Here is a 26961-nt window from a genome sequence, read left to right as displayed (position 1 = left end):
ACAACCTCCTGAAGCTCAGCATGACCTTTAATTTATTTACCTCCAAAGCAGCGCATATCCAACAAGGGGGAAAAAGACTGAAAGTCTGCAGCAATTGGGATGCTAAGAAATCCTTTATTATATCCTCCCTCCCTCTCTCTCTCTCTCTCTCTCTCTCTCTCTCTCTCTCTCTCTCTCTCTCTCTCTCTCTCTCTCTCTCTCTCTCTCTCTCGGTGTGGGCTTGAATCCAGAGTCTCACTCATGCATAGGAAGCGTGGGCCCTACCTCTGTCCCCTTCATTATAGTGTCGATGGAAATGACAAGGTTTTAATCAGTTGTATCTCTCTTTCCTTATGCAATTAGATTTAGTCTTCCAGACTTTGCCATTTGCATCTTTAAACATTATATTGCAAAGCCATTGGAAATCTGCAGTTTCCAAATTTACACAGTTTGTAGGTTTATAGGTTTTACTTAGAAGGCCCAACGCAGTAAGCATTTGTATTCATGTGTGGAAACGTTTATATATTTTCATTCTTCCCAAAATCATCCCTGTGGTAAATGCTTCACATGCCCAGCCCTTTTATGGAGGAGTGTAATGCCCCTGGGCCTTTGGGGCTGGGGAGTCAGGCTGCCCCACAGCAGGAAAGACAAGGCTTGGCAGGTTAAACAGGCATGTTGGTAGCTGTGTCGTGTGCAGGGGGCACTTAAAGAAACATCCAAAAATGCTCTTGTTTTTAAGTTATTGCAAAATAATCCCAATGTGGGCAAGAACAGCAGTCTTTGTGTAACTGTTTAGAATTGCTAATAGGTCCATAAATTAATAAGAGAAAAAACATTGCAATATAACCTAATAATCAGGACCCCAAATTTTGAAGAACACTACCAGATCTATCACAGACACACTGGCTTCAAATTTAGCTCAATCAGATTTGGAGTGATCCTAACAAGCAACGAACTGGTAAAAGGAGAAAGAGTTAAAAGATCAGAAGACTGAACAGTCAAGCAACTGGATAATGATCAAGTGCATGAGTGTACGGTGATAGAGAGGCATCCATGTGTTTGTGTGTGCAGGAGAGTATGATGGGGAAGAGAAGAACAGAGAGGGAAAGGAAGAGTAACAAGTACAGAGCAGCAGGTGGTGGATCCCACCTAGTAAAGGAGTCCCGGAAGCCTGCATTGTGCTGAGTGCTGTTATGAATGTGAATGTCATCAGTCCTTAGAACATCCATCCCTAGAGAGGACCATTGGCCTAAGAGTCACAGAGCTAGAAAGCCCTACAGCTGAAGCTTGAACTCAGACCATCTTAAGAGTCCAGGCTCTCAACCCCCTGGCTGTTCTTTGCATTAAGAATAGTCTATGTCATGTCACCAGTCAGCTGCCTCTACATCAGATCTTTAAGTCACAGGTTCCATCCCGGAATGAGCCTGTGTCAAGCACCTCATTGTCTACTTGCAGATGGTACCTCAGACTCGACCTACCCCAGCAGTGGCTAGATGCAAGGAGAGAATGCATGTACCTCAGCCTGAATGCACTTCCACTTTTACAGCGATGCTTTGGAATGCAGCCGTGCACTCTTCTCCCTAAGAATGGTTTACAAGTATCCTCCTCACAGACACAGAATAACGTATTTTGATCTTTCCTAATTACTTTGGGCTCCAGCTCTGGGGTTGGGTAAATCTGCTGCATGCATTGGTTTTAGATTAAAACATGGCGTGTAGCATTTTGGAAAACAAAGTGAACAAATGAAACTCTAGCGGGGATTCTCTTTTTCTGCCTTTGCTAGAGGAACTTATTTATGTTGGTATTGTTGGCGATTTTCCTTGGATGACAAACTTGCATAACTGTCGTAACACGTTTCTGAGATACAAAGGATGAAAACCACAACGGAATACAAATCTTTCAAGTTAGCACATGAGTGATGCATATTAATGACTGGGAGAGGTAGAGCCAGGAAAAATGGTTTTAAAGAAAGCATCACCAACATCAGGAGTGTCCATGCATGTGGTTGCATGAGATTTGATTTCTAGAAAGCAGTTGGGCGTTGACTCTGGTGTGAGGTCCTTCTAACTGTAATCTTCCAAAGCATGGAACCCTGAGAGGGGTGGTGTAGATGCCACAAGGGAATTCAGTTAAGATGGTCCCTCATTATCTCATTTCTTCCTTCCCCTGGTTCATTGTAATTTGTTTAGTTGTGTTTTCATTATAATTCCATTTTCTTAATTTTTTGTGTGTAGGATTCTTTTATTCTGCAACACATCATGCTCTGGCACTGATAAAATTTTAATTGCCTATTCTCTAATAATACTTGCTTAAAATGCATCCCCATATGACAAACTTGACTCTGAAAATGATGCCGGTGTTTAAAAAAGGCAACAGTCCTTACAGTTCTGAGTTAGTTACTAACAGTGCATGCCTTAGTCAACCTGGCCTTCATCCATCAGATGGGCTACGCAGACTCACAGGGAGAGCTTTAAAAATTTCTAGTGCCCGGGTCTCACCCAGAGACGATAACGCCACCCATGTGGGTGTGGCCAGGGTTTGAACCTGTCGAGGCTTCTCATAATAGTCTGACCATTAGCTATAGCTGAAAATTACTAAACCAAAGAATTTCTCCAAATTTAATTTCACCCTAACATCTCACATAAATTTGACTCCTCCTTTCTGATTTCTAGCTGGCATTACACACAACTAGAGTCCAAAATTCAGAGTAAAAACTTATTTGTTTTCATTGAGTGTGTGGGTCCTCATGCATGCTAGGCAAGTGCTCTAACACTGAACTACATCCCCCGTCCCTCAGAGTAAAAATTTTTAAATGATCCTTATAAAAATCTTATCCAGCCCAAAGCACTAAATAGTAGAGCAATTATTTTGCTGCATACGGTATATTCTATGAGTTCATTCATGGAATACATGTATATGATTACCCGATTCCTACCCCTACTTCTTCCTTTAGAATAGCAAACATTCTGGATAGCCAACCAAATGCAAGAGTGCTCTCATTAGTAATATCTCTTTTAATATATAATCAATGGACAGTTTCACACTTACTGTGTAGTATATTCACTTTCTGATCCACTCATATCTTGTCTATCTGACCTTTGGGGAATTGATTTAATTTTCTCTACCTAGAGGACTACAGAGAGTTTTGAAATGGAAAGGATAGAGTAAACAACACCAAAGCCCTTGGGGATAGAGAAAAAAGAAAAGAGAAGAATCCTCAGGGGCTGAGGATGTAGCTCTGTGGGAGAGCACATGTCTAGCATGCCTGAGGCCCTGGGTTTGGTCCCCAGCACTGAAGAGGGAAAAAAAAAAAAAAAAAAAAAAAACTTGTCATGATTTAGAGCTTGTTCTAAATTTGCAAGCAAGAGAAAAAAAAAAAAATGACTATTTGCCATGGGTCCTGGTGAAGGTCAAGGCCAGGCATAGCAGTGAAGTGTGCTGGGTGTCAGAGGGAGGACCCTCACTCAGTTGGTGCCTCATCCCTCACTTGCTCAGACTAGTTACTGCAGAGATGAAGTATTCTTGCTATAGGAAATTTTTTTCTTTGCCAAATCATCATGATCAAATGTTTCTAAAGCTAAACAAAATGACACATTGGCTTGCAAGGATTACCCACACCCTCACATCAATTTAAAAAAACAACTGAGCTGCTGCTGGGAGCCAGTGAGGAGAGGCTATTTTCTGTTCAGAAAGATGCCCCGAGGCAGTTGCAGATAGCATTGTTTTTGTTAAACTTTGGCTGGGCTGGTGTGTGCATTAGCTCATGTTCCAAATCTGTCACCAGAAGAATGCAGTGAGAATCTTGTTTCAATCTCCTCTTCTTTCTCACTTCACCCTTTACTCAGCCAGAGTCCAGCACCTCCACAGCCACCTTGGCCAAGGCTTCAAAACAGCAGTTTTGAATAAAACCAAACAGGCTTTTCACATGAAATGGAGGCCCTAAGAAAATTCTGCTAGCCCCCAGCACAGAGGGCCGGGCCCTGTTGCCCAGAGGTAATTGCCGCTGTTTTAGAACAGATGAGCTTATCCTGTCCCTGAAACCCACAGGTCTCCCCTGAAACCAGAGATAGCAGAGAAAACTGGGGAAACCACGATGGGTGCAGCTCAGGCTGGTCATTCCTGCCTGTAGAGATGCCAACAGGGATCCAGGGACTCTGTGTAGCCTGCAGGGACCACAGAGCCCTTTGTCAGTCCCACCCACAGGTACAGAACTCACCTGTTACCCTTTTCCATTTTTCTCATCTCTCACTAGCCCAGTGAGACTTTTTTTTCCAATTTTTTAAAATTTTTATTTTTTAGTTGTAGATGGACAGCATGCCTTTATTTTATTTGTTTATTTTTATGTGGTACTGAGGATCAAACCCAGTGCCTCACATGTGCTAGGCAAGTGCTCTACCACTGAGCCACAACCCCGGTCCCTTTCAATTATTTTTATTGTAGTAAAAGCTCATGATATAGATATTTAACATGTTAACCATTTTACATGTATACCTGGGTGGTATTAAATACTGTCATGATGTGTAACCCTCACCACCATCCATCTCCAGAGCTCCTTTTATCCTGAAATTGAAATTCTGTACCCTTTAAAGAATGTCTGTCCAATACCCTCTTCTCTGGCAGTCACCCTCTACTCTTTGTCTCCATGAATCTGACTGCTCTGGTATTTCATGTACGGGCAATCATACAGGATCTGCTTTTGTTTGTTTCTTCTCTTGGTGACTGGGATTGTGGCTCAGTGGCAGAGCACTTGCCTAGCACTTGGAAGGCCCTGGGCCTCAGTACCACATGAAAATAAATAAATAAAATAAAGGTATTGTGTTCATCTAAAACTAAAAAATATTTAAAAAAAAAAAAAAAAAAAAAAAGAATGGGCCACTTTATCTGCTCACTAGGACTGGTGGCTTGGCACCCTCGCTCTGGGGTGAGGAACATGGAAGGTAAAGTGTCATCACAGAGAACTGCCAGGCACTGGAAGATGCCTCATGTACTGGTGGAATGTGGGACCTGCTCTTTGGGCTAGAAACAGAGCAGTGCCAAAGTTATGGATTTTCCCCCAGGGCAATACTTTGTTTTGGTTTGTTTTTGTCTTAAAAGAAGTTTAAAATGTTTGCCTGCCCCAAAGCTATTTTGTTCCGGTTTTCCCTATTTGTTGTTGTTCTTTCCCTAGAATCAAAGTGATTCATAAGGTGAATGAAATTCTCCCTTTTTGCCACTCAACTGAGTGGTGATCACCTGTATGTTCATGTCTCACCATCCTTTGTAATGGCGCTGTTGCGGCAGGGTGCTTCTCCCACACCCAGCATGGACTACGTTCAGGCAGCCTTTCTGTGCTGTGGCCGGCCGGCTATGGCTGGTGTGTGTGCACCCCCAAGCCTCCACATTGCCTTCCCAAGTAAAGTCTGACTGACTCTGAGGGTGTCCAGGCGGATCTCAGTTCTAACCCTAGCAAGCTCCTGAGGACCACAGCCCACCTGGCTTCCTGAGGCAGCTGTGTGGGCACCTGCTTTTATTCTAGTGGTCACTATCAAAGCCCATTGAGGAGGATCTCATAGTCCGTGAAAGAGCTTGGACTTTGGGTGCCTGATTTAGCAGAATTTGGGAACAAAGAGGAAACTGGGAGATGTAAAGGAGTCCTCCACAACTGGGCCAATGTCACTCCCACCTCCCCTTCATGCAATTTTATCTTCTGGAAGATTTTCAGCATGAGACAAGGCAGGGGCTGAGGATTGTAGGATGAGGGTGTGTGTGAGTGTTTGCTTTCTTAAATGCTTTATTTTTTACAGGAGTTTTAGGTTGATAGCAAAATTAAGTGAAAGGTACAGCGATTTGCATATACTGCCCCCACAGCCACCTAAGCACAGCAGAGTTTTGTTACAATAGGTGAACCTACACTGGCACATTATTATCACCCAGGGCCTATCATTCTTGGTATTATCCATCCTACAGATTTGGACAAATGTAAAATGATAAATATTTATTATTATAATAGATTATTTCCAATTCTCTAAAAACAGCCCCGCCTCTCCCAACCCCTGGCAACCACTGACCTTTTTACTGTTTCCATAGCTTTGACAACCTTTTGAGAATCAAGTATAAATGAAAACCAAAAGGACTTTTTTTGGACCTTCAAGGATAGGGCGTGGGAGCCAAGTGTGGCCGCACATGCCTGTAATCCCAGCTACTCATGAAACAGTCAGGAGGATCACAAGTTCAAGGCCAGCCTGAGCCTAACTTAGTGAGACCCTGTCTCAAAATAAAATAAATTAATAAATTTTAAAATTGCTAAGGAAGTAAGAAGTAGAATGCTTCTGGGTTCATCCCCAGTACTGGTACAAAGAGCCGGGGAGCAGGTAGACAGGACTTGGAGTCAGTCCATTAAACAACATTGTCTTTGTGAAAAAAATTATAGAATGTATTTAGTCACTATTTCTTAGTATATGTTCAGTGTTAAATATTCTCAATAAAATTTGGCACACTGTCCAAAATATTATGTTGCTAAGTTGAGAAGTTCCATAATAAATCATTCTTTTCTTAGAGGACTGGAGTTATAGGTAATTTGCCCCAACCCTTGAATTCTTGTGCATGATATAGGAAGTGCATAAGGGGGTGACAGGTATTGAATAGATTTGGATTCTAATAACCACCCAGTTCAACTTTAGTGACCATGACCTTATTTCGAAGGTCCAAGTCTGATGGATAGGCAACCAGGGCCCTTATTCATGGCCTTCCCTTGGTCTAGAATATTCCTGATGGGCAGACAGAGAGTAAGACATGACCTCCAGTTCCTAATTGAAATATTTGGTGCAAATTCAGGGACATCAGCCTATATTCTTCTTTGAGGGTTTCAGGGAAATTTGCAGGCATTTACGAGTTGACTTCCAAATGGCTCCTGACACAGCAGGCAGAGAACCAAGGGACAACTTGTGCCTTATTTGTACTTTTAAAATATGGTAGAATTTTTATAAAGTAGCACATTGTAATAGCAGTTTTAGTATAAAATTTAGTACCTTTTTTCACAAGTGCCCTCTAGCTATACAAATAGCACCTTGGCTGCTATCAAAAAATTCTAAGCATAGCATAGAGATTAGAACCACAATCTTCATGGTAATGTTTAAACCTGGATCATATTTGATAACTTTCAATGTGGCCTTGAACATCCAAAGTCCTGCCTCTGTTTAAAACTTCCATTCAACAGATCAGTAAATTAGAAATTTGAAGGTTTTGTTTTTCTTAAATTTGGAAACTAGGTGAATTTAAACCTATTCCCACCATCCCTTTTCTAACCCTAAAGAACAAGTTAGAACATAAATCAGTAGAATGAATGTTAGAACTTAGCCTTAGAGGAAATATTCAGATCAATTATTTGAATTTTGTTGAGACTTATAGTACAGTAACTGCACAGATTTTGCTTGAAAATCAACTAGGCTATTTTCTTCCAAAGAGAAAATTTTTACCTAACAAAGTTCCCTTTGAATATGTTAATATCAGTTGTTTATGCTTACCATTAATTTGAATCACATATTAGGTCCAGTAAGATGTTCCACCCCTGCTTCCTACATAGCTATGTCACTGTCACTGAGGACCCCTTGACATTGGAATCCCCATTACAGAGGCCTCACCATTAACTGGAAGAATCTCTGCAACAGGAAACTGAACAGTATCTATGCAGTTTAGGTAAAATTGTAAACAGAAACAAGGACCTATAGATATTAAAGCTTTTGTGAAGTTTTATGCTTCTAAGAGACTCCCTTGCCCCTTGTCTTGTGAAATATCCAAGTGGCTTTATTTCATTTGGAGATAGGTAATATGTTGAAAAATAGAATATGTATACATTACATATAAACACTTAAAGACAGTAGCATCATTTCAGCAAAACCTCTTTACCTGCTCTGTGCCTCCAAGTAGCTTCTAGGTCCAGTGTAAAGTCACCTAGAGTCAAGCCAGCTCCTTCTCTCTCCTGAGCCCAGAACAGGCATTCAGACCACTTGGGATGCCCCAAGTAGTGCATGAGTCTCATGCAGCCATGATCAGTGCTCCAAGCTGGTGTCTGAATCCTGGTTGCTACCCTGGTCCATCCTCAACATACCATCAGAACTCTCATATTTAGGAAATTATTAGTTCTGACACTAATTTTAAAAACAATAACAGCAAGATTCTGAGTGAAGAGGAGGAATATCAGTGTTCTATAGTTTGGGGTTAATGATTATTGTTTTGACAGATGTGAGATTCAAAAAAAAAAAAGGTTCACACCGATGTAATGTTTACATACAAAACTTTTTTATGGTACATTATTGCATCTTTTTTTATATAGAGACCTATTACTTTTTTATGAGACTGCCTCACTTTTATAACTGTAAATATTTTGGTTTATATTATGGATAGTTGAAAATCACAAAAACCCTCATATTTAGCTGATAACAAAGACTCTTAGTTTGGATTCCTTGGCCCATAGTTATTTTATTCAACAGATTCTTGCTGAGGGCCTGGAATGGCAAGCTCTGGGCCTGCCTGGGGAAGGTGGAGGTAAAATAAGGGAGATTGACAAAGAGTCGAAGAGAGAAAGCAACAACACATAGATCATTGGCATCTTCAAATTATTTGATATTTCACATACATAAAACAATTATGCACTCATGAAGATAAAAAACCAATGAGCACATCGGATATTATATTATACTTTTGTTTTATTTGTTTATTACTAGAACTTAAGTTCAGTGGTCAGGGAGTTTGTTTCACTGTATCCCCAGTCCCAGGACTTGACCGATAGGGTGCTCAATAAATAGTTGTTGAATAAATAAATGAAATAATTTGCTAACTTCTAACTTCTTACCTATCTTGGAGATGTTCAAATTATTTTAAACAAAAATGGCCTTGCTTCGGGCTAATTTTTGTTTGTAAAATTGACTTTGGAGACTGCATCAGTTTCTTTCTGCCACGAGGGGGCGACATCGTGAAGTTAAGGAATCAGCTTTTTAAGGAATTCTTTTTTTAAAAAAGGAAGGTTAGTACTTCAGTACATACTCTCAGGTGTGGATAACTGCGAATAAGTTAAAGCAATACTGTAGGAGAAGTTTTAAAGCATAATTTAAGCTTAACATAGGGTAAGCATGTGTCTGGGTTAAAAATATGTTCATAAAAATAACCTCATAATGTGTTTAAAAATAAATTATTATATAAATAGGTAGCAAGTGACAACTTAGTCTTTTTTTCCTCTGATGTTGGGGATGAACCTCAGGACCTCACATAGTCTAGTTAATTGCTCTACCACTGAGTTACACCCCCAGACCCATTTAATGTTTAATCATTTTAAGATCATTTTTTTCTGCCACCCAGTCAAGTAGTATAAATGATCAATTTATTTATTCATTTATTTATTTTGTGGCACCATGGATTGAACCCAGGGCCACCCTACCAATGAGCCACACCCCCAGCCCTTTTTATTTTTTATTTTGAGACAGGATCTCAGTAAATTGCTAAGACTGTCCTCAAACTTGTGATCCTCCTGCCTTTGCCTCCCCATTCACTGGGATTATAGCCAGACCAGCACTGCCCCTTGGGAGCCCTGTGCATTCATGATCTGAAAGTCAAAAGGTATAATTTACATGTGAAAGTGAACAGGAAAAGATCCAGTGAAAACCCATCTTCCGTTTCTGTGTAGTTTGGGCAGTTTTAATATGGGGGGGAGGGGATGTGGTGGTTCTGGTTCTGCTACCATACTAAATATACAGTGAGTAAATAGATCCCTTCAAAACTGAGTAGCAGTTGGTGGCTTAATATAATCAAGTGAATGAGTAGTTGTTTTGTGCTGAAAACCTGTTGGACAGCCTCATTTAATATAGAAATGCATACAGGAGGGTAGGTCTGGTAATATCATTATTGTTAAGGAGAGAGTCACAGAGACTACAATAGAGGAATTCTCTTTTTCAGAGTTATCTTTAGTTAGGATAAACTCAATATGACTTTCATAGACATCACTGATGACTTGGGAAATTAATTGATTCTTGCATTACTATCCTCGGCTTGCAGTTCCTGAAGTCCGGCGGTTTGGTCATGTAGACCCTGATCACTCTACAACATCACTCTCGTCAAGGAGTCTTGGTTAGCAGAGCTCGCTGGCAAGAACTCAGTTATCTCACATTCTTTTCTTCTCCTTGTCTGATCTCTGGTGAAAGTATGGATTAGGGATCAAACGGCACCAAAGTCCACTGCTGAAGAAGAAATGGGGGGTGCAATCCTTCCACGCTAACCTGCCTTAAACAATGGCAGATTCATTTCTTGTGATTCAAATAAACACAACCAGTGAACCCCCTGTAGTTGCTGGGTGTTACAGTGGGCCTGCAGCAGCTCTACACCCCCTCCCCAGGGTCCTGCATACCCTTGGCCAGTCATGGTTCTTCCCCAGCTTTACCTGTGAGGGTAGAGCTCCTTAGGACCATTTAGTGGTTGACAATATTTTCTAAAACTCTGCTTCCTAAGGTCACTTTCCATAGAGCTAAAAGGAAGACAGGCTTTCAGTGTTGAACATCCCACCCCACCGCTTTTCCCCTGTACTGGGAATTGAACCTAGGGTGCTCTACCACTGAGCTACATCCCCAGCCCTTTTTGTCTTTTGTTTTGACACAGGGTTTTGCTAGTTGCTTAGGGCCTCGTTAAATTGCTGAGGCTGGCCATGAACTTGGGATCCTCCTGCCTTAGCCTCCTGAGTTGCTGAGATTATAGTCCTGTGCCATCGCACCGGGTTGCTTTTCCCCTTTGCCATAAACATCTAGACAGGAATTTCCAATAACCTCAATTACAGAATCCCTAAGTACTATTTTGAATTGATAAACCCTGGGTAGGTGAAAACTAAGAATTCACCTCATATTTGCATACCCAAACCATTAGCATTTAATAGGCATTCATTTTTTATAACTCTTGCTTGGAGCCCCACAAGCTTCATTTCCTAAAGAAGTGAAGAACAGATGCGACATGTTAACGGCCGGGTCACTGAGATATCATAAACATTATATTCACATGACCACATGAAGGAAGAGTGAAAGGATGAAGCTGTCGGACTCCTGGTTATAGTTCATAATCACACATTCTTAGCTACATGTTTGACTTCCCAGGACTCTGGACTAGTAATTTGGTGAATAATGTCCTCCAAGGTCTTACTATTTCATGCTTCCTGACCTTTCCTAATTTTGCTCCAGTTCAGCATCTCCAGCCCATGGTTGAAACTTGGAATGCTGGTTGTGTTCAAAACTCTTCTGGGACATATCGAATTCTAGTGAGCTAGTGGGTGGAATGCCTTCTGAATGACAAAGGGACCCATGGCTGAAAGCTAGAGGAAACTTGTGCAATGATGAATGTGCTGCAATTCATCACTATGATCTGTTCTTTTCCTTATATAGATGTACAAGGGCCCCAGGAGGGGGAGAGTCTCTGAGTCCAGTTAATAGAATTAAGAATAATGAATGTTTGTATTCAGATGTTTTGACCAACAACTCAGTTTCCTTAGTTGAAAATACAGAAATTTATTGATTTATTTTTTGCTGGCACTTATTTTCTGGAATGCTGTGGATTGCTCACTGCACCTGACCTAGTGACTGACTCTCTTTTAAGCATCCAGGTCATGCCATCTATTTGCAGACAGTGGGTTGCTATTTTGAAGTTGGGGAGCCTCAGAGAGTCAGATGCATGCTAAATAAGTTCCTCCAATGATTGACTTTCTGTGAGTTTTCTGAGGAAGCTGGGGAAGAGGCTGGGAGAAAAGTCAAAGAGGAAAAGAAGTTTCCCTTTAACAACCAAATATGCTCCAGACCCCTGATGAAGTGCAGTTTTCTTTAACCCAGTAAACTGGACCCTATGGCTGGAGTCTGGCTGTCTGCCCACAAGTTTCTATTATTATGTAAATGATCAACAGTGCAGCCCTTTAAGAGTTTTTGGCAAAGGGTAACCCTTTGTCTGCCAAAAGGTAGGCTCTGGCTTTGCTTGTGAGCCCAGAGTTTGCACAGTAAACAGTAGGTGACCTATAAGCCAGCCAGTCAACTTGCAGATGGCCTTATTAGGCAGGCCAGGAGGCTGGTGTCTAGGGACAGGCTGGCAGGGCCTGCTGCATCCTACAAGGAGCTAAAGAGCCCAAACCCTGGAGACTTGGCCTAGTACTGTTCAATTAATTATAGTGCTCCGGGATGATAGGAATATGCCCTCTCCTTGGCAGACATGCCTGATGGTATGATTGGCAAGTAGGAGATCTATAGGTGGAGGTGACTTCTCAGAGTACAGAGTGGGTTATCTCATTTTCATGGGGGCTTTTTCTACTGCATAACTTATACTCTCAAGTCCTATGGAGTATATAGACTTTATCAAAAATGTTTATTGATTTCCTTTTAATCCAAGATGTTTAGCAAACTCTTCGGATCTTGATCTTGCTTTATAGTAATAGCTTTTCAATGAGGAGGTTATGTAGATGGTCGGGAGAGATGTCACCAGAAAGTGAGGTGACACAGTGGAAAGAGCAGAATCTTAGGAGCAGGGGGCCTATGTTCTAAGTGACCCTGACAGTCCACTTCCATTGCTTTCTATAAAGTGTAGGGTTAGACTAAGTGAATTCTTAAATTACCTCTCCATTGTATATTTCTTTATTAAAATTGCATGAATTATTCTCTTCCCTCACTTCTTGTTCTCTTCCATAAGATAATAATAATAATAAGCATTGGTCATAGCTGAGCATCTAAGAGAACTACCTGCCCATTTAAACCTTTAAGGCTGAATCCATTGGATGTGTTAATGATATGACAGGTAACCGTGCACAAGAGAGTTTAAGTTCTGATCTCCTCTTTAAGCAGCTTCTTGTCCTTTGAGATTGATAATTCTGCCTCTGATCTAGGTGTTGACAGCAAACCAAGAAGAAAGAAGCCAGCCACAGCTCTCTCCTCCCACTGGTGGTGGAGCCCAACTGCCCCATTACTCGGCTCAATTTCTCCCCTCTCTCTAAAAGCCATGTGGGAGCCAAGCTCACTGACTACTTCCTAAGAATAGGGATGGCTCCTACTGCTGGAGTTAGAGGAAGCCAAGTGGGGACCTTTCTCACAGGTGGAAGATGGCACCTGAGGTGTCTGTGTAGACCATGAAGCTGTGACCTTGTTTTCATTGACTTGACAACTGCTTTTTGTTCTCTGAGGAAAAGGTAAATTCCTTTTTCCCTTCCTGGTAATTGTTTTTTTCTGATTTAAATATCTGTTTCCATCTCTACTGACTGCTTAGGTGATTGGCTTCCTGAAGGCCTGGCCTATGACTTTCAGTGACTTACTCTTAACACATGAACCCTTGATCTATATAAAGAGAAACTCATTAGCTTGGTGTTAAGCTCCCTTGGAACTTCAGAAGACCCCTGACTCAATGCAGAGTTTGCTGGGCTAGGGAAAGATTATGGACTTCAAATTTTAAAGAGAGAAAGATGAACTAGGTCCTATAACAACGAGGAGCAGGGATGTCTCTGTAGTGGGTACATTTTCTTTACCTATCACAGAGATGGCAGATGACAAGGTTTGTTCTTTTTAATTTTTTTTTTATTAGTACTGGAAATTGAACCCAGGGACTCTTTATCCTCAGTCCTTTTTATTTTTTTTATTTTTGAGACAGGGTCTGGCTAAGTTACCCAGGCTGGCCTGGAACTTGGGATTCTCCTGCCTCAGCCTCCTGTGTCTCTGGAATTACAGGTGTGCACCATAGCACCTCGCCAGCAAGGGCTTCTTGATAGAACATAGACTTGGAATCCCTGAATTCTAAGCTACAAAAAGTCTACTGCATTACAAATGCCAAGGTGACGACTTGAAATTCTTACTTCTTAATTATCTTTTTTTATTCTATTTTTTTTAGTTGTAGATGGACACAATACCTGTATTTTATTTATTTATCATTTTTATATGGTTCTGGGGATTGAACCCTGGACTTCAAATGTGCTAGGCAAGCACTCTACTGCTGAGCTATAATCCAGCGGTACATTTAATTATCTTGAAAGAGGAAGTTAGAATTCTAGCATATGGGCCGTTGGATTGTCCAAATTTTAAATTTTAAATGTGTGTGTGTGTGTGTGCGCGCGCGCGTGCACGTGTGCGCACGTGTATGTGTGTTTTCCAGACTTGAGGATCCAACCCAGGGCCTCAGGCATACTGAGCAAGTGCTCTGTGTATATGTCTTGAGTGATAAAAGACTATTTGATTTTGAGGGATGACCACATTTTTGGATTGTTCATTGTTTTGCCTTTTTCCTTGTGTTTTGTTTTTGGCTCTGGGGATTGAACCCAGGACCTCACTTAGTCTAAGCACACACTGTACCACTGAGCCATGTCCCCCAGCCCATGTTTTGCCCTTTTAGGGAAGGAAAATGACTTAATCACTGACCCAAATGGGTCATACTGCTCTCATCAGTTGTGTTTAATTATTTCTTAATTACTGCAGCTACAGGGGAACAATAATAAACATTTCAATCCAAATGAGTCTGAATGTAAAAAATAACATGATAATTTACATTTGTCTTGGATGCCTGCAGCTCATGGGCTCATTTGACATGCATCGTCACAGCTAAGATGCTTGTCTCAGATAGACTAGTGTTTTGAAGTTAAAAAGGGAAGGAAATGCTCAGTGTTCTCTCTTTTAGGAAGCAGATCCTCACAGTCATCCTGCCGTGATACTTGTTTCAACTCTGCTTGGGCTCTCAGTGGGTCTAAAGTTCTGTACACCTTGTTTCTCATTATACCTAGGAAGAGTTTCCCACATACGGGGAGAAATTTCTGATTTTCTACTTGATTAGAACAAGAAGGAATGGAGACTCTTCAAAAACAGCAGTGGATAACTAGGCTGAAACCTTGGCACTTATGTGCAAAAGTGTATCCTTAACTTACACAGGGTGAAGTTGTCCTCCGGACTGTGAGCTCACTGAGGGCAGGAACTCTCCCCATATGCTGATCACCCTAGTGCCTGACCCCTAGTAGCTGTTCAGTGAATCCCAGGCAAGAAGGAATGAGTCCTGAATATGAAGTGAATTAAATCACCTCCTAGTATTCACGGGGAACTGCTTCCAGGATCCCCATGTGGATACCTAAATTGAAGGACGCTCAAGTTCCTTGTATAAAATGACATAATGTTTTGCATAAAAATATGCACATCCCCCATGTACTTTATTTTTTTAATATTTTTTTTTTTGGTTGTAGGTAAACACAATATCTTTATTTTTATGTGGTACTGAGCCACAACTCCAGCCATACCCCCATATACTTTAAATCATCTCTAAATTACTCAATACCTAATATGATGTAAATGCTATGCAAGTAGTTATGATATTGTGTTGTTTGGATAATAATGACCAAAAGAAAAAAAAAAAAAAAAGTCTGTACACATTCAGTACAGACACAACCACGATAGGCCTAACTAGGTTTTTGATCTGAGGATGTGGAAGGCCAACTGTATATATCATGTGAGACAGTCAAGTTAGGAAAGGCCAAACATGTACAGGAATAAAAGCTTTGACATTTGTTAGATACTGGTTGAGCATCTAACTGGAAAGGTTATGCAGATAATGAAAATATCAGCCTCCAGTTTACATCTTGCTTTCAGCACTGAATCTCCCTGTGTCACTACCCTTTGTTCCTTTCACTAACTTCAGATGGCCAGTGACATGATGGTGGGTCACATCTGTTAATACAGACCAAGGCTACAGGCCAAGTCATGACCTGCAAAGGAATCACAATAACAAGGTTACTTTAGATATGTAGCAGTTGTTTGTGTGTGTATATAGTTTTTATATTCTTTTATATATATACTTTTACATATATATACTTTTATATTCTTCATTTCACTATGTAGAATACCAGTTCAAAATTCAAATAATAGAAGCACACAAGCCATGTATGAGAAAATAATGGGGTTAGGACGCCTATGATCCTAAGAAAATATCTTCTCCCTGCTTAAAGTCCACGCAGCATGATGTAGTTCAGCCTGGTGTTGGGTGTGATGAAAATCAGGAAATAATTTTTCTAAGTGGAACTCAGAGATGGCTCTTATGTTTCCTGATGGATGGACATTCCACTGCCTCCCTCTGACCTCTGAATGGCCTGGCAGGGACCCCTGTGAGATGGGACCATTTAAACTCTTGCCTGCGTTAAGCATAACTCCCATTCCAGCTCTTATGCCCCTGTCACCTCTTCCTGGTGTGTCCAGCCCCCTCCTCCCCACTCACCTTCAGCCACCGCTTCCTTCACTACAAAGCTCACCTGTTACTTTGTTCCAGATGCCTTCCTTCATCAAACTCATCCCATTGTATTAGTCTGATTTCTATTTCTTCTGGATTTAATATCAGGAATGATTTGTATTCTGGTTTTTGAACTCTGGAAAGGCCAAGCATGTACAGGAATAAAACTATCATAATCTCCTGGGATAGGAGTACCTGTTTGTTTAAGGAGCACCCCATGTGACACAGAGGGCCACCCAGGTTTGATATCATTGGCCTCATAGCAGCTATTAAACCTACTTATTAGTATAAACATGTCTCTCGTCATTTCAGTGCATGAAGTGAAGATTATATCATTTTCACTATAACCTTTCCATGCCACCCACTCTGTGAACTCAGGATCTGCTTTTCCCATGCTGATTGCATGTGAACAGGGTCCTCATGAACATGTGAAATCTCACTGGCACTGTCTCCCACCCCCATCAGTCAGCAAATATTCTGGGAACCTCTTCTGAGAACCTGAGTTACACGTGGGTACCAGTTAATGTGATCTGATGACATCAAGGATGGCAGGTGCTGGGATTTTTCTGGGGTTTCATACTGATTATTGTTGGAGTTGTCACTGTTGTTGTTTTTAAGATGCCCTTCAGAGGTCAAAAAGACCCAGGCATTATTCAAAGCCCTATCTTTCAAGTCATGCAAGTATAGCTCCAGAAGAGCTATGATCTATCAGGTGTCATTTTATATATTCACTTGTCTGCCGTCTGGACTTATAGGCTCATAAAAATTTCTCATATCTGATGATTCAGTGTTTCCTTTCACATGTCTGTTCATGTGAAAACCATCAAATCGTGAGTATTGAAGGATGGAAGTTGGCAGAAACTTTGCCTGACCTCCCTGGGTAGTGTAATAGTGTCAGCCCCCTTCCCTCTGCATGAGGTCTTTTTCTTAGTGAGAAGATGGCTTGAGCCCCTGCTGCTCTGAAGAGGGACAGTTCTGCACCTTACTGATGTTCCAGGGGACAGCTGCAGATTTTATGTAGTTAAACCCCTGGGATTTATTCATCAGGTCATTGTTTAAGAACCCTTTGTGGGTTGGCGCTTTGCATAGGTCACAGACAATCTTGGTGTGTTCCTAACCAGTGGTGGGTGCCTGTTGTCATGTGCCTGACCCAGTGTCATTCACCAGTGTCCCCTGAATGCTCAGCACAAACCTGCTTTTTGTGTCAGCTTGTAATTTGCCTTCAGGGTACTTTTTCTATTGTGAAAAAATACACATAACATAAAATCTACCATCTTAACTATTTACAAGTGTTATTAAGGACATTTCACATACTACGGCGATAAGCACCATCTATCTACAGAACGTTTTCATCATCTCAAACTGAACTCTGTTCCCCTTACACAGTCACTCCCCTGTCCCTCCTCTCCCCCTGACCATCACTATTCTATTTCTGAATTTTGACTACTCTGGGAACATCATATAAGTGGAATCATATATTTATTTCACTTAGGCTGATACCTTCAGATTCATTATTGTTATAGCAGTGTCAGAATGTCATTCCTTTTTGAGGCTAAATAATATTACATTGTTTGCATATTTCAGTGTATAATTTATTAATTTATTTACTTATTTTTATGGTTCTGGGGATCAAACCTACGGCCTTGTGCATACTAGGAAAGTACCTATACTCCTGCATATATCCCCAGCCCTCAGTGTACACTTTAAACTTGGAACTGACTTTTATCTTTTATTCTTGCTCTGAAAATCACTTGACCATTCTCTGTGGTACCTGAATTTTTCTTCCCAAGAATCATTGGCCATATATTCAAAATCATTCAGAAATCAAAATAATTCAAGATCATTTTCACTATAAATGTTAGCATTACTCATTTGAACGTTTATTTTAGAGACATTAGTAAGTCTTTTAAAGGAGATTGCCATAAGCCTTTCTTTCAAAAAAGAATTCTTAAGTATAGAAAGGCTGGCATGGTTTCCTTTCAACACATCTGATAAAGAAATAGCTGTGAGTTGTAATATATCTGATTGTTGAAAGTACTTTTTGCCCTTTCATCTCCATATAAGTGGCCTGTTTTACATTACCTTATGTAGTGATGTAACGCAAAATTTTATTTGCAGACTTGTTCAAAATATTACTACTAACCAAAATTCACAAAGCATTTTGCAGTACACACAGGAGAAGTGAACCCGAATAAGGAGTCTGGAACGTATTAATAACCAGTGTGTGATAAAAGGGAAATGAAAAGGACTGAATGGGCTTCCCACTCATGGGATTACCTCATGTCAGGCAGTTCGGCCTCAGATTAAGGGTCTACACACATAAATAAAATCCACCAAAGAAAATGAGAATACCATTTAAAGCTGTTTCTGGCATGCAAAATACTCCTTTAGTAGGCTATAAAAATACATCTTTAACTTTGGAATTTCAGTCCAGCCATCATCTTTAGTAGCTTATAGGAGATTTCATTAAAATGATTTCCTTGGCACTTAATTTTAGAAATGTACCAGTAACTCACAACAGTATGTATTCAGGCAACTGTTAGTGAAATTTTCACCCTGTACCATGTTGCCCATTTATATTTCAGCTGACTCTCCCATGGATGGGAGATGTATTCAGAAGAACTCAGTAAGGGTGGCACCATAGGGGCCTTGGGAGAAGCGAGCCCTACACCTGACTCTCTGCCCCAAAGCAGTTCCATGTGTGGACTGCATGATGTTTTCCAGCATCAGAGTATTCCACACATTCTCCCCCTTATTTCTGACCTTACCTACCTACTTCTTTCTCTGATGTTACTTTGGTTGGCCAGAGAATGCCATTTTGCCCTTAGAGTTGTCTGTCCAGGCTTCAGTATTTATCCTAGATTACATGCTGTCTCACTTTTCTCATATGCAAATGGGAGTGGTAATAGGATCTCCCTAGCAGGTTGGAGAGGACCCAAAGAGTCCAGTCCCCCCAGGACTCAGGATGGTGATGAGGGAGTAAAGGGCACGGGTCCTTTGCTTTACCCTGTCACACCAGGTATAGTAGAAAATATCCAGTTATGAGTTGTGGTGCTTGATAATTTCCCTTGTCATTGGTTATTCCCATTTTCTCCTCCATGAGGACGACCCCCAGAGGACAGCTGTCACTTGTTTTTCAGGGTGTTGGAGTGTCCTCAGCATGACACCTGACAGGGGACTGGCTCCTCAGATGGCCTCCCTGTAATCTGAGCCACAGCCGTGAACTGTGCTGCACAGTCCCTGAGGGTTTAATACTGCTATCCTTTGTCATCTGACACTTTTATCTTTTGACCTTGGCTCTTTGGGAGCTGATCCTTCCTACCTGGACTCGAACTGACATCATCAGTAGTTGGACCCCAGGAATCACCTTCCCTATTTTAACCAATACGTGATGTCCCCAGGGAATCCAACCTTGTCCTCCTGCACAGGAATATTTATGTTCCACACCATCACTTCACATTTTAGGAAAGACAAGATTTCCATTAGGAGTCTCAAGCTGAGGAAAGAGTAGTGTGTTACCTTTTCATCACCGTTGCCAACACACCTGACATAAACAACTTCGAGGAGGGGAGATAAATTCTGGTTCACAGTTTCAGTCTGTGGTTGGCTAGCCCCTTTGCTCTAGGCCTGGGGTGCGAGACAGAACATCTTGCTGGAAGGGCACGGCAGAGGAAAGCTGCTTAGCTCATGGCAGCCAGGAAACAGAGAGAGAGGGGGAGAAAGAAACAGGAAGGAGCGAGGGACAAGATATAATTCTGAGGAGGCAGGCCCCTAAGGATTCACTCACTTGTACTAAGTCCCACCTCCTATACTATAGACCATTCAAGTTCCAAGTCCCTCCGTGGATTAATCCACTAATGAGGTCGGAGCCCTCCTGATCCAGTCACTTCCCAGAAGCCCCATCTCAGAATATCACTGCACTGGTTACCAAGCCCTCAACACATGAGTCTTGGAGGGACACTTCACATCCAAACATAAGAAGTAATAAGGCTTTCCTTTGACACCACCTATTTAGGAAATAGAATTGGTCAAGAATGAGGTAAAGAACAGAAATTTGTGCCATTGCTTGTCCACCTGCTTGCCTGCTTGATTGATTCATTCAGCCAATATTTATTGTTTATTTGTTTTGTGCCTTGCACCGGACTGGAAATGCACCCAGAAGTGTGTCTTGGGTTGCTCTTCAAGTTTCTATAATCTTGTAGCTAGGAGACAGTGAAGTTTTTGAGCAGGAAAAAAGTTTGGTAACAGAGACACACTGGGAGAGAAGGATATGTGTAAAAGGCATTACGGGGTAAATTAGTGTTGGTAGGCAAGGAGCATCAACCATGCACTTCTGTGGGATCATGGCCTGCCTGGGGTTGAGTTGAGAAATGCTGTGTTCTGTGTTACCACAGATTTTGATGACTGTCTGGGTCAACTCCTTAATTGGTAGCCAAGAACATGGATGAGCATGGGAGAAATGAGCAGGTTGCTAGGTGCCTAGGTCCATAGGCACAATTTCATTCACCCTTGAATTTCCACTGCATTTAGCCTAGGTCTAAGCCTTGGAGAAATGAAGAAGTCAAATTGTCTTCATCTTTATTTGTATTTGTTTTGGTGAATATAGAAAGTAAATCCTGCTTATTTGGATAGTTTGGGAAATAGAGGAGAGGAGAAATACATTTATCAGAGTTGTGAGATATTTGCATCAATTTACTGTCTTTCAGAGTAGGTGTATGTGTGTATCTCTGGGATAGAATAACATTAAACATTTTCTAAATTACTAATTAAGTGTCAGACTTGATTTTCTTGCATTCTACTTACCTAATCTTAAATATGCTCCCCTATGTGGACTGATTCCAGTTTTATACATACATAAGCAAACCCATGGCAAACACCCTCGTGCTCATTCATGGTAATATTCTTTTGTACATTTCCCAAAGTAGAATTACCAAGTCATCATTTCCTACACTTTTCAGAATGGATAGTAACATCCATCTCCTGCCCCTTCTCCAATAAGAAGGGAGGGAGTACAGGGAGAGCAGGAGGAATCATAGAAGACTCAGCTGCTTATTTTTTTGCTTCCCATCAAGGACACATTCTGTGTCTGCCTTAGGGCCCAAAATGCTATAGTTACTCAAGACTGTCTTCAGTCCTAGTTTTGAGGAACATTTGTGAGACCAAAACTGGACCTAGAAATCAAGTGAGCTTTGTGAAAAACAACCAACAACTAGCCCGACCCCTTCTGCTGGGGTCAGCCTGACCCTTTACGTGTTAAACAAAGAGGGACTATGAGGCTGCAAGACCCTTCATCTAAATCCAAGAAAAGTTTACAGAAATGCCTCTATTGTTTTGTGTTTGGACTGATCAGGAATATAGGAATTATCCTGGGAAGAGACAAAGAATGTGAATTTCCAGATTGGCATTGCCATACCACATGGTATATGACCTTGAGGGAGTCATCTAACATTTTGCAAAATGACCAGGTAACTAGTGGAGCCCCTTTGGCTCCAGTTATTCCAGGGTCCAAGGTTTTGGATTTATCAGGGCCTAATTTAGTTGCACCAACCCTACCATTTTGGGATGTTGTCACCTAAATGCTCCATGCCCAGGTCATTCTTGGTCATCTGGGTCCCCTCCAGCCACCATATGTATCATGATACAATGTGCCCCATGACCATGCTGTACTTCTGCCTCCCCAGCACACTAAACCATTTTGCATTCTCATCTACAAACAGTGCAATCATTTGCTTTTATATCTTTTTAATTTGAGGATTTAAACTTTTAAAATATCCAGTAAAATATTTTACTTTCCTGTATTATTTCTTCCAAATATCGAAGACTATAGTATTTTGCAGATGGTGAAGAACAATGTTCCTAAGTGGATGCAGTGGCAGAGAATTTTGTGCATCCCCTCTTATTGGTTCTGAGTTGGTGATGAAGTGAAGTTGATCGGGAGGGAACATATCACCATCACTGTCAAAGGAAGCCGTCCTCTCCTTAAAATTAAAAAAAAATAAGTAAATCATAGCCATAACTTGAGTTTCCTCTGCAGATAACTGAAGCACATTACTCCACAGAATTATATGAAAACATTTACCTGTTTTGTAGCTCCTTTATGTGAATAAGCTAGCCTAACACAATAATAATTATCATAGTGATAATCATAATTAATTGGATAGTAAATGGAAACATTCCATGGATATTTCCTCCTTTTTTGGTGTTGGGAGATTGAACCCAAGGACACTTTAACACTGAGTTGCATCCCCAGTCCTTTTTATTTTTATTTTGAGACAGGGTCTCACTAAATTGTGAGACTGGACTTGACCTTTCCACCCTCCTGCCTCAGTTTCTAGAGTCACTGAGATTATAGGCAGATGCCACCATGCCTGGCTCTCATGGGTACTTTCTTTCTATTGATGTCAAATGTTGGTTTCTTCACAGTCTTGTTTGGTTTCCTGTGGATGGAGTATTTAAATAGTAGATTAAATTTTATATTCATATTTTCATAAAGAATTTTATGATTTCTTTCTTCAAACAGTGAAGCTGTATTTAAATCAGTTCATTCTGTATAATAATTGGGAGGTGAGATAAGATTATATTACCAGGTTAAAGAGACTATTCAAATTCTTTGTCCTGTGTACTGGAATTGTATTTAAAACATTTAGAATAGACTTGTGCCTTAATAATAATTCAAGTGAAACATTTAGAGTCTTTTAGGATAATGGTAATTGAATATTCTATTTAGAAGGATAGTTTTGGAGAATATAAATGGTGAAGAACAAGTGAGACTATGTTCTATAAACTAAGTTCCTTGTAAAAGATTATTTATCAAAATACATATTGTTTCAGTTCATCTCTCCAGAATGGCTGCTTCCACATTCCCCCCCACCCCCCCCCATTCTCTTCTTCCAACTCCTCCTTTTTCCCTTTTTATTCCTAGTTACCTATGATTTTATAATAAAGTTTCCCCCACAGCTATCCACAGTACCTAAGTTGTTCTTATTGAGTTTTCTTAACTGCCTTATTTGCTATATTTCTTCTGAGTTTTCTCAGAGGTAATCAGAAGTGTAGAGAAAATGTCAAATGCTGCCACTGATCCACGTAGTAACCAATGTGGAGGTATTTTATGTTTATGTACCTTAATTTGGTGTGTAATTCTTCATTTTCAACTTCAGTGGGTTTGTATTTTAGAACTCAAATTTATTTGAATACAGGATATAAAATCCACACAGCTGTTTCAGAATGTGATCTCCAACTTTCAAAAAAACCTTATTTCATAATTTCGTATGGACATTCAGTAAACATTTATTGTAGGCCTACTGTGCACCAGGTACAGTGTTTAAGATGAAACACACAGAGACAGACAAGCTCAGAGTTTCTGCCTCTTGGTAGGGGTTGGGGGAATGAATCATGATCATCATTTACATCCACAAGATTCCTTGTTCCTGGCACTAACCAGTTGTCTCCCCAGAAGCAAGTTATTTCTCTAGCTCTATTTCCTTTTGTAATTGAGCCCATTTCCCTTGGTTCTCTTTGGTGTCCCTTTTAGCTGTGAAATGTTCAGTGTCTAATTATTGTAAATTGTTCCTCAGATTGCATTATCACAGCTTAAGCCCACCAGCTACATGCTGCGGTTAAAAATAAACAGGGAACAGTCTTACTGGTAAAGCTTAACAGCTTCTGTCTCAAATTAAAATTTTTGAACTTCTAGTAATATCTGCCCTTTCTTTTCCCACAGATTCACTCATATGTTGTTCATAAATCTTAACTCTTAAGTATGAATTTTTGGCTCCCTGTTAGATAAAATATTTCATTTAATTTAGTCAAAGCCAAACTTGGAGAATCCTGGGAAGGCTAGAAGGCTTTTCTTGTTCCCAATACATCAAGATTCTCTGTAGGTTTCCTTCTAGTTTGTTTGTTTGTTTGTTTGTTTTTAGGGAAAGGAGGAGTTGTTTGGGACTGCCCCATGATGGTTAGGTTGCAACATTGTCTACACAACCAAAGTATGCACTGTGATTTAGCCACGGCTTTGCAGTGGCAATATCATAAATGTCCCACCACTGGAACCAGTCTGTTTCGGCATCTCCAGGCCTCATTTCTGCTTGTAATCTGATTAAGGGGTTTGATTTGTTCCAGCCTGCAGTCTTTTGCTTTGAGTTTGCCATACGCTCAAGGACACAAGTGCCTGGTTGCTCTAGCCCTGCACTGGGAACGATCTCAACCCAGTTTTGCTTAGACCGGCCCAAGGCCGTTGCTGGTTGAGAATTTGTTGTAGAGCAGGCTTTGTTACCAAACCTTTGTTTGCAACCATGTTCAGAAGTCCAGGGTTTTCCAGCTGCTTGGGAACTTACAAATTTGAGAAACAAGGTAAGGCAAGAGAAATAGCAAATGCACTCATAAATTCGTTTTGTAACATATCTCTTGGAATCCTACATTTTTACCCTGTATTCTCCTGTGTCGGGTTAGTTATAGTTTTCTCAAAGGATGCTTTAAGTATCTAATTGAATTTATAAATGAGCTTATCTTATAATTGCTGAAAATGTACATTTTTTTTCTGTTAATAAGTTAAAGACATTGCTAAACCACTAAAGCTTTTAGAAAGGAAAAAATTGCAAATTAAATTGGAATGCCCAGACTTTGGATCAAATCCTGGATGTGCTGCGCTTTAGCTAAATTATTTTTTCTAAACCAAATGCTATATGTACTAAATTATTTCCAGTAGGCAGTGGTGAGTGAGTCTCTTTTTATTAACTCTTCATGTGAGACAGTTTGAAACAGAATATTATCTTTCCAGCACAGAGGAAGATACTTGCTTTTAATTTAGTTGCTAAAGTGATATCACATACTCAATGTGCTCTTTGAACAAAAATGAAATGCTGAGTTTCTTTTGAATGTCAGATCTGAAATTCAGCCATTATATATCAGAAGTATTTTATAGCATAAATGCACTATTAGGAAGTGACTAAGACACTTCAGGCCTGGGATTCAGGAATTTTCTTCTACAATCTTTGATGTTGTTTGTTTTTGTTTTTTTTTTAACTGAATTCTCTTCTTTAAATCGTTAACGAGATGCATGCTTATTTAGAAGGAAAGCCTGGATGTTTATTTGGCATTCAACTTTCATTTTATTGTGTTCTCTGGTTGGTCAGGATTTCCAGATTCTGGGATTAAGGATGTATTTTGATGGATAATGAAGTGTCAGCATCTGGTGTGTTTTGTACACTTTTTCCTCAGGCTTCTGCCCCTAAATATTAAACAGTAAAAGATGCTTCCTTAGGGGAAGCGGTTTCTGTAAGTGGTCTACTTGTGGCTTTCTGGGTGGACAAATAGTTATTGTGCCAAAAGCTATAAAACAGATTACTTGCTATTAAACTGGTTATAAATTTTGTCTATGCCTGGCTTTGATTAACCCATTCACCAGGGAAGTGTTTTTTTCCTGTATGGAATTGTTACCAGCTGTCTTTACATCATAGGTATCTTATCTTCAAAAGTAAACCAGTGGTTATTTTGACATGTCATTATTGTTTAGATTCTAATGAAAGCAATAACAATACAACTGAGGTTTCTCCTGCTCTTCAGTCCCCAGAATCTCCCATTCTTTAAAGACATCTCAGATCTCTCAGGCAGATTACTTTCAACATTTATGATTACCTTCACCAAACCTGTTTAATTTTCTCCTTTTTTGTTTTTTCTGAGTACATAGCTGTATCATTTGGTATTTAATTGCTTAAAGTTATCTTTTGTGCCATAAAAAAATTAAGTAAAAGTATTGAACTATGTCTAAATATTTTAAATCATGAAGTATGTCAGTTACTTTTCAGTAGAGAAAAAATTAAATTTGTCTATGTAATAAAGTTATATGTGGAATTTTACTCTTTGAAGATGTCATTTTTGTATTATTTCTTGTCTGTCTGATGGTTTTATTTTTTCTTCAATTATATAGTTCAAGGGAGTTTGAAAGATGTTTTTCCAATGGAATTTTTTAACTTGCTGTGTAACTCTTTTAATGTTACATTATTTCTTTTCCCTTAGATTTCAACAAGAAAAACTTAAACTTCGTGGGATTCCCACATCAAAGAAAAGTTCCAAGGTAACATGGCCTTTTTTCAAGGAATCTTAATTTTTGGAGATTTGTAATAGCTTTTAAAATGATTCTCTAAAAGTCTTTCTGGATTTTTTTAAATTTATTTTTTATTGTGTGCTGTGGATCAAACTCAGGGCCCTTTGTTTGCGAAGCACACTCTCTGCCACTAAGCCATACCCCAATCTCATAGTCTCTTAAATTCTTAAGTGTTTGGCAATATGTTTTCTTCCCAGAGTTTTATTTATTAAAATATATGAAGCAAGGGCTAGGGATATAACTCAAAGCTTTAGTACTTCCCTGCATGTGCAAGACCCAAGGTTTGCCAGCATCACGGGAGATATATAAACACATGTATATATATATATATATACATATATATAAACATGTATATTATACACACACACACACACACACAAACATATATATAGAGAAAGTTAGAGCACAAGCAAACTGACTTAACAGTATACTTGGGCAGCAGAGATTCATTTTTGTACTTAATGCTGTTATGAGAAATATTTAGGGAATTGAATATTTGTGTGGCTTGTACTTATAAAGGACTGTTCTTTTTTTTCTTTCTCACATCTACCTCTGAGCTTGGGATATCCCTTTATAATCTGTCCATCGAGTAAGGATATTTTTTTATTTTTTAAGAAAGAGCTTAACTTTATCCCTCCCCCTCTCTT

At 40.0% G+C, this 26961-nt stretch overlaps 1 protein-coding gene across 16 annotated transcripts in view; it reads left to right on the top strand.

The window, feature by feature from the left end:
* Positions 1–26961, top strand: part of SVIL (supervillin) — a 226051-nt gene that overhangs the window by 100161 nt on the left and 98929 nt on the right. For 14 of the 16 annotated variants that reach the window (XM_079105799.1, XM_079105791.1, XM_079105806.1 and 11 more), the window contains 2 exons: positions 12851–13056; positions 26227–26284. In XM_079105799.1, the coding sequence (XP_078961925.1) occupies positions 13005–13056; positions 26227–26284 (110 nt within the window). In that variant the 5' untranslated portion in view covers positions 12851–13004. Of the gene's footprint in view, positions 1–12850; positions 13057–26226; positions 26285–26961 lie in introns of those variants that run through there. The other 2 variants (XM_079105793.1, XM_079105794.1) reach the window with 1 other exon arrangement.

The sequence above is a fragment of the Sciurus vulgaris genome, assembly GCF_902686455.1.
Source record: "Sciurus vulgaris genome assembly, chromosome: 12".
In the NCBI taxonomy this organism is placed as follows: Eukaryota; Metazoa; Chordata; class Mammalia; order Rodentia; family Sciuridae; genus Sciurus; species Sciurus vulgaris.
Note: the sequence above shows the minus strand (reverse complement) of the source record. Positions and strands in the feature narration are given on the sequence as shown.